This window comes from Miscanthus floridulus, chromosome 17 (assembly GCF_019320115.1).
Source record: "Miscanthus floridulus cultivar M001 chromosome 17, ASM1932011v1, whole genome shotgun sequence".
Lineage (NCBI taxonomy): Eukaryota > Viridiplantae > Streptophyta > Magnoliopsida > Poales > Poaceae > Miscanthus > Miscanthus floridulus.
The window spans coordinates 21,808,756-21,819,953 of record NC_089596.1 but is presented as its reverse complement, the minus strand read 5'-3'; the positions used below and the strand labels follow the sequence as shown (position 1 = coordinate 21,819,953).

Sequence of the window (11,198 nt, the reverse complement as noted above, 5' to 3'; positions counted from 1 at the left end):
TTACAAATTTATATCGCTTTTGTTTTTAAATATTGCATTAAGTGATTAGGAGTTGAGTGGAAACCTAATTGGTGCATTACCAGCCTTGTTTTTTCATATCAACCTTGTTACCAGCTTATATTCGAGAATGCCTAATTATGCTTAGTCATGCTTAGACCGATAGAAGTCGGGTGATTACCTGTCACTTGCGAGATATAAATGGATTCTTGGATACGATTGGTTATTTATGTTATCATGAGATATAATTCGATGGAGTAATAAATCTAGACCGGGCGGACTCGGTGTATGAGAGCCACAAGACATGGATGTCTTGTGAGCGGGTTCTTTCCGCCTGTGTCGATTAAGTACCGTCCGTTGTTGAATTGCATGAGGTGAGACTTTGTAGTACTAGCCACATGCTTCGGTAAGCCTTAACTTGGTTATTCTATTACGAGAATGGCTACTCACGCGCTGGGAGTGGAGAGATGGCAGGAGTAGTGTGTACCCACGTGGCAATGGGCTGGATTGGTGGAGTACTGTGCTCTCGAGTGGCGCGGACCCATTCTGGTTTTAGAGGATCTGAGGGTAGGTTGGTATATGTAGGTCAGGGACCTGCATATGTCGTGTGGTTGGGAATCCCTAGCTGGGTTATAATCGTTTCGAATCGTTGTTGCTCCTCGGTTATGGAGACTCAACTCACTGTTCATCATCGTAGTTAACAAATGGGACTTGAGTAAGATATGAGAAAGAGTTTGATATGAAGTTCATGATCTCAATACGGATTATGGTAGATTCATATATGATCTTGATGAAGGTTTAAATCTTGAAAGAAAGAATCTTGCTAGGGAGCTTTTACGCAAAAGAACTTTGTTGCTTGCTAAAGCCTTACCTTGAATCCCCGAGCCTACATTCCTGAGTCTTCTCTGTTATTACTTCGGTTAAGTCTTGTTGAGTACTTTTGTACTCAGGGTTCTTTAACCCTTATTGCAGGTGAGCCTCATGAGCAGGTCTCCTTTGGACTGTGCTGTATGACGGTTGTTCAGATAGAAGATGACAAGTAGATGTGTGGCCCTTGGGCAGGGTACTTTATCTGTGTGTTTGGTTTTATGTTACTAAAGCTACTCCACTACTATAGTTTGTAATAATAATCGTACTTGGTTTGTAAGATTTGAAACGACAGTTTTGTAAACTAAGTTATTGTAAGACTTCCGCTATTTCACTCTTATGTAAATTAATGAATGAACTGTTGTAATACTGCAATGACTCTGTAATGGATCCTGCTCGAAAGAAGTTGTGGATGATTCGGGTTTCCCGAGGACACCCGACAGGCTTCTTAAGTTACCAGGAACATATGCATAGTCGTCAGAGGTCATTGGACAGTGATAGATGCATGTGGGCCCTATAATTTAGGAGGTTCTGCCACACAAAGGGTTGAATACAACGGCCTTTCCATCCTGAGGATAGATCATAAATGCAATCCAGTGGCCCATGATGTCCCGTTGCACCATTCAAACAATACATATTTCAAATCTTCAAATATGAAATGTGGTGATCCCAGTAGCTACGTATATGTTCCAAGTATCTTTTTGACTTGCCCGAACTGGTGGGCGGCAAGGATACACCCATTTCTCCTGAGCTTCTTCATGGCTCTATACATGTACATTGCCGCGTTATACTTCAATTCATCGCGCAGTTCTGCTAGGGCTTGCTCTCTCTCTTGCGGGTTCAACTTAATCAACTTTTCATGATTGTCCGGTATATCATAACATGTGATGGCCCTCTGGGTAAGATGCATCGGAGAGAGGCAAATGATATTTTTGCCCATTTCCTTGCATACATAAGACTGCATCCTGCAAGTACAAGTCATCATGGCATTATTAGTTTCATCCACGCGACAATCAGCATTTCTGTTGTATCGACTCACGTCGCAGTGTGGACAGCTCTCCAAGTTCTCATACTGGCCCCGATATAGGATACAGTGGTTAGGGAAGGCGTGGAACTTTTTAAGCTTTAGCGCCACTGGCCGGATCAGCTTCTTCGCCCGATAGGTATTGGCAGGCACCTTGTTATCCTCTAGGTATGTGGAAGCAAGGATACGTAACAGCTCGTTGAAGCTAGTGTCGGACCAGCCATGGCAAGCCTTCGGCATCAGCATCTGGACATTAAAATGTAGCATCGTCCACTGCTTCGGACAGTCTTTATAGAGGGGATCAATTGCCGCCTCCTTCATCTCTCTAAAATTCTCCAGCCACCTCGGGCTCCCAAATAGAACGTCGTCGTGATCGAGGCGGTTTGCTATTTCCTCAAAAAGCTCTACATCATCAGGCTCCGTCACAACAGCCTGCTCACCATCCCCATCGCCACCCCCACCGCCATCGTCGGCCATGTTTTGGAGTAAGTTATCCATCGTGATGTAATCACGATCAACATTGTCGCCAGCAGCAATGTCGTGCCCGCCGACTGCTGCTGATGATGATGAGGGTTGTTATCCTCCGTCATGTTCTGCAGTCACCGCCCACTACACCATGACACACATTTGCCTACAGTTATCTGTTGGCAAATGGTCGGTTTCAACTACACACTATGTGTTGGTAATTGTACAACCTTTTAAAGTCACATAAAGTGTCGGCAATGATGTTGTATGGCTACAGATTAACTGTCGGCGTTTCTCTTGGGACAATCAAACTATCGGCAAATGTTTTTAAACAAATAAAGTGTCGGCGTAGGCTAAACAAGCCACCTAAGTAAGTGTCGGTGAAAGTGTATACAGTCTTGCCCAAATTATACTTTGGCTCTAGATTCTTTTCACGAAAGATGCACGGGCGGGAATAAGAAAGCTTTTTAGAGCGAAATCTGTAGGCCGCGCAAAGTGAAACCCAATCCAACCCCTCGCGCATATCCAGCCTACCGCACCGCGACCCATGCCAGTGCCTGCTGCCGCCGTCTCCGCCTCCCACGCCAGGGCTCGCCGCCGCCGCCTCCCACTCCAGCACTCGCCGCCGCGCCGCCTCGCACCCCAGTGCCCGCCGCCGCCCGTGGGAACCCTAACCACGCCAGCCCCTACCGGCCGCCCCCACGCCAACCCCTACCATGATGGTGAAGAAAGCTTTGGTCGTGGGCTGCCCGCCGAGGAGGGGCGCATGGATCCACTGACTACAGCTGCATCTCCAGGGAAGGGCGCATGGATCTGGCCTCCCGGTCCCCGCTGGCTTTCATGTTTGAACGCGGTTGACCACCTCCCCAACACCCCATCCTCTCGGTCGATTCGGTCAGCTTCTCTTCAACTTCTCTCGATCTCCATTTACCATCCCTCGATCTACGGTCTTCTTAATCATGATTTCGTTTTTACACATGTGTAGTTGTGTGGTGCTCTAGGGGCGATGATTAGGAGGGTGGGGTTCACCGTAGCAGCGGCGGTGCTCCTCGTCCTCTCCATGCTCTTGGAAAGGAGAGCCACTGCCACTCGATTTATGCTCCGAGAAGGAGGCCACTCTGGTCCTGACGCTGCCTCTGCCAACTACAAAATCTGGTCGGCGACAAGCATTGCAGAGTGCCGTAGAGAAGTGGTTCGTCCTCCCCCCGTTCATGATGCTACCCTGCTGTCTGTAGCATTCTTATTTTCTTGCAATTGAAGGATATAAGCAGAGGGAATTGAAGAATTAGTTTGTTCTACTAGACATGCTTTCGTTGTTAATCCAATTGGATTGACTTCTCTGCCTTGCTCATGTCTAGACAAGTGGACAGGAGGTAGGAAGTCAGACGCCAGTTTCAGCAGTGATGTGGCCACAATCATTGCCATGGAAAACAGCAAGAACACGGAGATCCCATTCAAAGAAAATAGAGAAAGAAGGTTAGATTCCATTCTTTTTAATTTTTGTTTTCATTTGTATCTAATTATTAACTGATTTCTACTTCAATTTGTATCTAAGATTTTATATGTATAAACTACTAAAAAGTCTGGGTACAAAACCAGAATTAGAAAAATCTTTGAAGGTTAGGAGGAACATCTATACTCAATTCATATGCATGTATATTTCTTCTCTATCTTGCTCAACTATACTAATGTTCAACAGACTCATTTTATGGAAGTTACTAATGTTTAAATTCAATTTTGTGATGAGCAGAAACTATTCATATTTGCTTTGACTGTCAAGATTCAAGAAACTATTCATGTTTAATTGTGGTGAATTTGAGTCTTCTGTGTATACATCTGGGCAATAGGGAATTGGTGACTAACTATTATCTTTTTATGAACATTAACGATGTGTGTGTGTTAGGAGGAACATCTATACTCAAATCAAAATGTGTGTGTGTTAATTTCTGTGCACAGGATCTGTTAATTTGTAACTTATTGCAGAGTGGTTGGCTGTTTGGCAATGTTGATTCCAGAAGCTGTTTGGCTGTTGATATACCTTTGTAGAGTACTAGAGTGGTTGGCCCTTACTGCAACCTTTTCTTGTTCTATACAGAGATGAAGATGACCAAACAACTAGTATCACTTTACGATTTTTCTCTCTCCATGAAATATGTCTTGGTCACGCAGATATGCTGTTCCTTTGAGCCATCTAGATTATTTTCCTGATTATTTATCATACAGTTTTAGATACAAGTATCATACAGTTCTAATTATGTGCACTAGAATACATATTTTCCTAATTATTTGTCATACTGTATCATTCAGCTGCTCACTTGTTAGTGGTGTTTAAACAAGTGTTAGTCAATATTTCGGCATACTGAGCTTAAGGAGATAGCAAGCTTAACTATACAAGCTGCTCTTATTGACCTTTGTTATGTTATTAGCTACTTGCACTGTGATCATTTCTGATTGCTAGGTAATGGAACTTAGAGAATTGGTCTGTTTATTTCTTATTAGTGTTATTGGAACTGAATGCTCACACCATGTTTTTCAGGTTTCAGCAGGCTTTCTAAATCTATCAGGAAGTACACTGTATATCAACAAGGCCATGTAGCTATGTCTTCAAAAATCTGGATTACCAGGTGATGACAGATGTTGTAATTCAATATTTAGTGTAACCTAGATTAGCTTCTGTCTTGAAGCATCTCCTAGTGTTGGGTTCATAAACCCGGGGTCCCTCGCGGACCGGCTTCCCAACAAAGGCTTGGCCCAGGCAGACAACGAGCAACTCATGGGCCGACCCAAATGACAGGCCAGAAGGGTGATCTAGTCACTGATCGGAAGGCTTGGCCAAGGAGGAACGGCGCCGCTTCTGACTTCGGCCCACCTCTCCGACCGAAAGCACTTGCTTCAGTCTCCAGCCCGCCTCCGGACGGCCTCTCTAGGGACCGTACCCTGTGCACCTACAGGGCGCACAAGTCAAACCACAATACCAGGGACCGTACCCTGTGCACCTACAGAATAGTGCCCGAACAGTATTGTAGGCGCCCACGATTTCCCCTACAAGTGTTGTGGGTGCCGCCAATTCCCATACCGGGCAAATACGGTAAGGCTCCCCACGTGCCTCTGAGGCATCGACAATGTTGCGGGCACCGGCATTTACCGTAGCAGGCGAACGCGGTAAAACCCCTCACATGCCTCTGGGCATCAACAGTATGGCAAGTACCGACATCTGCCATACCCGAAGAAGACAACACAACCTCCCACATGCATCTGACATTCTACAGTCTACAATATTGTGGGCGCCTACCATCGTCTTGTACCCGCTGGCGTGGGAAGCAAGGCATAGCAATAGACGTACTCCCTTTCTCTCACTTGTAAAGCCATCCCCTTCATCTATAAAAGGGGATGTGCTGTCTTCCAACATATAGGCCAATTCAAGTTCTCAAGCTCTCTAAGTTCATTCAGACTCAGTTCACTAGGACACAATAGCAGAACCGCCGGGTTCAAACCACGAGCACACGCTCAAACACTTAGCTCATAGTGGAGCCCCTGTCTCTCTCGGTGCTTTGACCAGAGTCCGATCGGGCCTCTTGCTCCCCCCATCTTTCTCCTTCTCGTTTGTCACCCCACTGCAAACTTTGAGCACCTAGGCTTAGGAATAAAGTCACTGACCGACCCAAACTAGACATAGGGCACGTTGCTTGAACCAGTATAAATCCTGTGTCATCGAGTGCTTGGCCACCTCCAATCACAACGTACGGCAAAACTACAAATATTTACGTGTTGGTCACTTTCTGCACCGACAGTTGGCGTCATCCGTGGGGAAGACGCTGTACGTTCAACACTTTTTGGTCATCGGATGGCCCACTTTCTGCCACCTTCACCGTGGCAGGCTCAAGCGATACGATTCGCTTCGGCTCACTGGAGTTTCTCGCACTCCCACCTGTTGGGATGCGGGTTCCACCGGTCTCCGAGCCGTCACAGACCTTCCTCTTTGGAAGTCTGGACTTCATCGTCGACCGGCTTGGCATACTACACCTCCGCGAGGAGGCACTCGTTCCGGCGCCCATCGGAGGGACACCCTCCATCGGCTCCGGGATACATGACGACTTCAACGACGCAGTATCTGCACTTCATTCCGAGCAAACTCTCTACTCAAACCTCACTATGAGTAATGTACGTTCAGTTATTTACTCGCTATTTACTGTCTTTCGTCAATTATCTAGAGGGACCACGTTGTCCGTGCCGCGACCACCACACGACCAGTTCCACTATGGCCTCACGTCCTCTACGGACGCGTATGCCCGGGGGCTCCGAAAAGTGCTAACGCCGCCTCCTCTCACATCCGAATTCGTGGGAACGACCTGTTTCTACGAACTCTTGGAAGATGAGGTTGAGAGCGACGGTTCCAGCATCGGCAACATGGCACCTAGCCACAGTCCGTCCTAGGAGTGCGCCATGGTGGACGTTCCAGGATAGCCACCGGTGGTAGCGGAGTCCATATAGACTCACACCCCTCTGGACCCTCGTGCCCCCCCCCCCCGCGTGGGCACAGGAACACGGCGAGGAGCTACAACAAAGGTGGCATAGCCAGCCACCACCTACGCCGACGCGCTCGGTATAGCACATTGTGCCCCATGCGCATGGCCTGGTCGGCGACACTCGGGGTCGTGCCTGCCAGGTCCAGCGCGACATCATAAACAAGGGGAACGACCCCCCACAATTCGCTCGGGCTCGCCAGAACATCACTACCGCGGCAATGCTTCTGCATGGCGTTCCCGAGCCCATCGACCCCTAGGAGCAGGCAGTCTACCGGAACCTCCGGGCGCTAGTAGAAACTGCCGCCGTACAACAAGCAGAAAGCTCCGCATCACGACTCCGACACTGGGGGAGTTGGGACGCACTAGACGGATCGCTCCATCCGCTTGCCGCTACAGCCACTGAGCGTGGCACGGGAGGCCGCAGCTACGCCATGGTCTGACCCGGCGCATGCTCTACGTCGACTGCCGCCACACAAAAGGCTCGATCCAAACCAAGATGCCCGCAGCGTCATCAGCAACTGGCATCAGGCCTGGCATGATGATGACGCTCATTGGGCGGCAGTAAGGATAGGTGACGCGGGCCCCGGCCAGACCATCGAGTGGAGCAGTGAAATGCGCCCCAGGCATGGCCGCTGGCTAGACGACCGGAGTCCCAGCCCGGAGGGCCCAGGACCACAGGCCTTTGGCCGGCACATCCGGAGGGCGCCGTTCCCACAGCGCTTTCGACCACCTACAAACATAGCCAAGTACACCGGGGAAATAAACCCTAGTATTTGGCTCTAAGATTTCTGGCTCGCCTACCGAGCTGGAGGGGTGGATGATGACCTTTTCATCATTCAATATCTCCCCATCTGCGTAGGGGAACATGTTCAAGCATGGCTCGAATTCCTCCCACACCACAGCATCTGCAACTGGGCAAACCTCAAGAGGATCTTTGTCAGGAACTTCCAGGGGACGTACGTCCATCCTGGGAACTCCTGGGACCTCAAGAGCTGCCAGTAGGAGCCCAGCGAGTCCCTACAGGATTACATCCATAGGTTCTCCCAATGATGCAACTCCCTCCCTGATGTCGTCGACGTGGACGTCATCAGCATGTTCCTCTCCAGGACGACCTGCGAGACTTTGATCCACAAGCTTGGCTGCCTGAAGCCTTGTACCACCCGCGACCTGCTCGACGTCGCCACTAACCACGCATTTGGCGAGGAGGCAGTCGGAGCGATCTTCAACGGAGGCCGAGACAAGGGCAAGGCCAAGCGCGTAGACCAAGACAGGGGCCCCTCCACATAGAGGGGTAAAAAAAGAACAAAAAGCATTGGCGCTGGTCAGACAACACCATGTTGGTTGCCGCAGCTGATCGCATGGGCAAACAGCCCCAACAGGGCCTGCCTGACCATTTCAACAAGCTCATGGATAGCCCGTGCACCAACCACGCCTACTGTGTCAAACACCTCTACAAGCACTGCGAGCTCCTCAAACGTTTCCTCGGCGGGCCGAAAGAACGAGACGGCAAAGAGGTGACAGCCAAGAAAGGAGGCATGGTGGGCAAAGACGGAGATGGCTTCCCTGACCCTGAGGAATGCATCATGATCTTTGGTGGATCTGATGCCATCTGGTCCAAACGCCAGCACAAGGTGTGCTATAGGGAGGCATGCGCCACCGAGACAGCTGTCCCCACCTTCCTCAGCTTGTCAGAATCCCTGATCACCTTCGATCAGAGGGACCATCCCTCCCACGTCGCTAGACCAGGACGCTACCCACTCATCATCGACCCCATCGTCCGCAAGAAGCGCCTCACCAAGGTGCTGATGGACGGAGGCAGCGGCCTCAACATCCTCTACATCGACACCCTCGACTCCATGCGCATCCCCCAGTCGGAACTCCACCTGGCAGGCTCTTCCTTCCACGGCGTGATCCCAGGAGCATAGGTGTACCCGCTCGGGCAGATCGACCTACCCGTCACGTTTGGCAACAAGGCCAACTTCCGCTCGAAGGTGCTTACTTTGAGGTGGTGGACTTCCTAGGGTCCTACCATGCCATCTTGGGGCGGCCATGCTACGCCAAGTTCATGGCGATCCCCAACTACACCTACCTCAAGCTGAAGATGAAGGGACCGAACAGTGTCATCACCGTGAGCAGCGCCTTCTCGCACGCCTTCACGTGCGACCGCGAGCACTTCGAGCTCGCCACCGTGGTCGTTAACTTGTCTGAGCTCCCATGACTCGGGGAGTCATCGATCCCAGCAATCTTGGACTGCAACAAACCAACCTCTGCATGGCCTTTCGCCCACTCGAGGAAACCAAGGCGGTGGGGATCGACCCCACCGATCTAAACAAAATAGTGCGGATCGGGACCCAACTCTTGGCCAAATAGGAATGCGAGCTCGTCGACTTCCTGCACGCCAATCACGATGTCTTCGCATGGCAGCCTTCTGACAAGCCTCATCCCGGGCTCGAAGCCCGCCAAGCAGCGCCTGCGTCGCTTCGACGACGAAAGGCGCAGGGCCATCGGCGAAGAGATCGCCAAACTCATGGCGGCCGGATTCATCAGAGAGGTAGTCCACTCCGACTGGCTTGCCAATCCTGTTCTTGTTAAAAAGAAGACCGGGAAATGGAGAATATGTGTTGATTATACAGGCCTCAACAAAGCATGTCCAAAGGATCATTTCCCTTTGCCACGCATAGACTAGATAGTTGACTCCACCTCGGGTTGTGAGATCCTCTCCTTTCTGGTTGCCTACTTAGGCTATCACCAGATTGTGATGAAAGAGTTCGATCAACTCGCAACCTCATTCATTACCCTATATGGTTTGTACTGCTATGTAACCATGCCTTTCGGCCTGAAGAACGCTGGCGCCACCTACCAGAGGTGCATGCAGCAATGCTTCGCCGACCAAATCGACCCGCTCGATCTGCCTGATCAAGCCAAGCGGCTGAAACCAACGATCGCCGTCTATGTTGATGACATAGTGGTCAAAACGGCTCAGGATTGTGACCTGATCGCAAACTTGGCCGCGACATTCACGAACCTATGAAGGTTCAACATCAAACTGAATCCCGAAAAATGTGTTTTCGGGGTTCTAAAGGGGAAGCTTCTTGGATACATCATGTCCGAGCGCGGCATCGAGGCCATCCCCAAAAAGATCACGGCCATCTCCAACATGGGCCCCATACGCAACATCAAGGGCATACAAAGGCTCACCGGCTGTCTAGCTGCCCTGAGCCGATTCATCTCCTAGCTTGGCGAACGGGGGATGCCACTCTACAAGCTCCTCAAAAAGACGGACACCTTCATTTGGACTGAGGAAGCCCAGCAGGCTCTGGAAAGCCTCAAAGCGTCCCTGACATTAGCCCCAATCCTCGTCGCTCCCGAACGGGGAGAACCCCTCCTCCTTTATGTCATGGCAAGCAACCACATGGTGAGCGCCACCCTAGTCTTCGAATGGGAGGAGCCGAGACACCAGCTCAAGGTCTAGAGACCCGTATACTTCGTCGGGGAAGTACTTATCGACCCCAAGGTCTGGTACCCCTAGGTGCAGAAACTCCTGTACACCATGCTGATGGCAACCTAGATGCTCCTGCACTACTTCACCGACCACGAAGTTGCGGTCATCACTTCATGCCCACTCGGGGACATCATCCGCAATCGCGATGCTACGGGATGGATCTCCAAGTGGGCACTTGAACTCATGGGCCATGACATCAGGTATATCCCTCATACTGCGATCAAGTCTCAGGCTCTCATGGACTTTGTCACTAAATGGACGGAGGTCCAGCTCCCGACCCCAGATGTTACCCACGAGTACTGGACTATGTACTTCGACGGGTCTGTAATGGGGCCTGGCTCGGGGGCTAGAGTGGTACTGATATCCCCGGACAGGAGTAAGCTCTGCTATGCCATCCGCCTCCATTTTTCGGCCTCAAACAACACCACGGAATATGAAGCCCTCATCAGCGGACTGCGCATCGCCATCGAGCTCGGCGCTATGCAACTCTACGTTCACGGTGACTCGGAGTTGGTCGTTGATCAAGTCATGAAGGAATCCTTCTGTAAGAGCCCCCTCATGGCAGCATACTGCTAGGAGGTATGCAAGCTCAAGGACAAATTCTAGGGAATCGAGCTGCACCACGTCCCCCGAAAGGACAACGACGCCGCCGATTTTCTCGTGAAATTGGCCGCCAGGCGGGATCCGTCCCCGAGTGGAGTCTTCATCAATGACCTCCACGAGCCATCCACCCGCATCCTAGAAGGTCCGGTCCAAAGACACCCTAACGCCAATCCGACGCCCAGGGGCTCTAACCCCGACGCGAAGCTGGTGCTCG

The 11,198-nt window shown here is 50.6% G+C and overlaps 1 protein-coding gene across 1 annotated transcript; it reads left to right on the top strand.

Moving 5' to 3' along the window:
- The first annotated feature begins 10,447 nt into the window (after positions 1–10,447).
- LOC136515393 (uncharacterized) lies at positions 10,448–10,957 on the top strand. The gene has a single exon (XM_066508992.1). It carries the CDS (start codon positions 10,448–10,450, stop codon positions 10,955–10,957), a length of 510 nt encoding a protein of 169 aa, XP_066365089.1.
- The last annotated feature ends 241 nt before the right edge of the window (positions 10,958–11,198 follow it).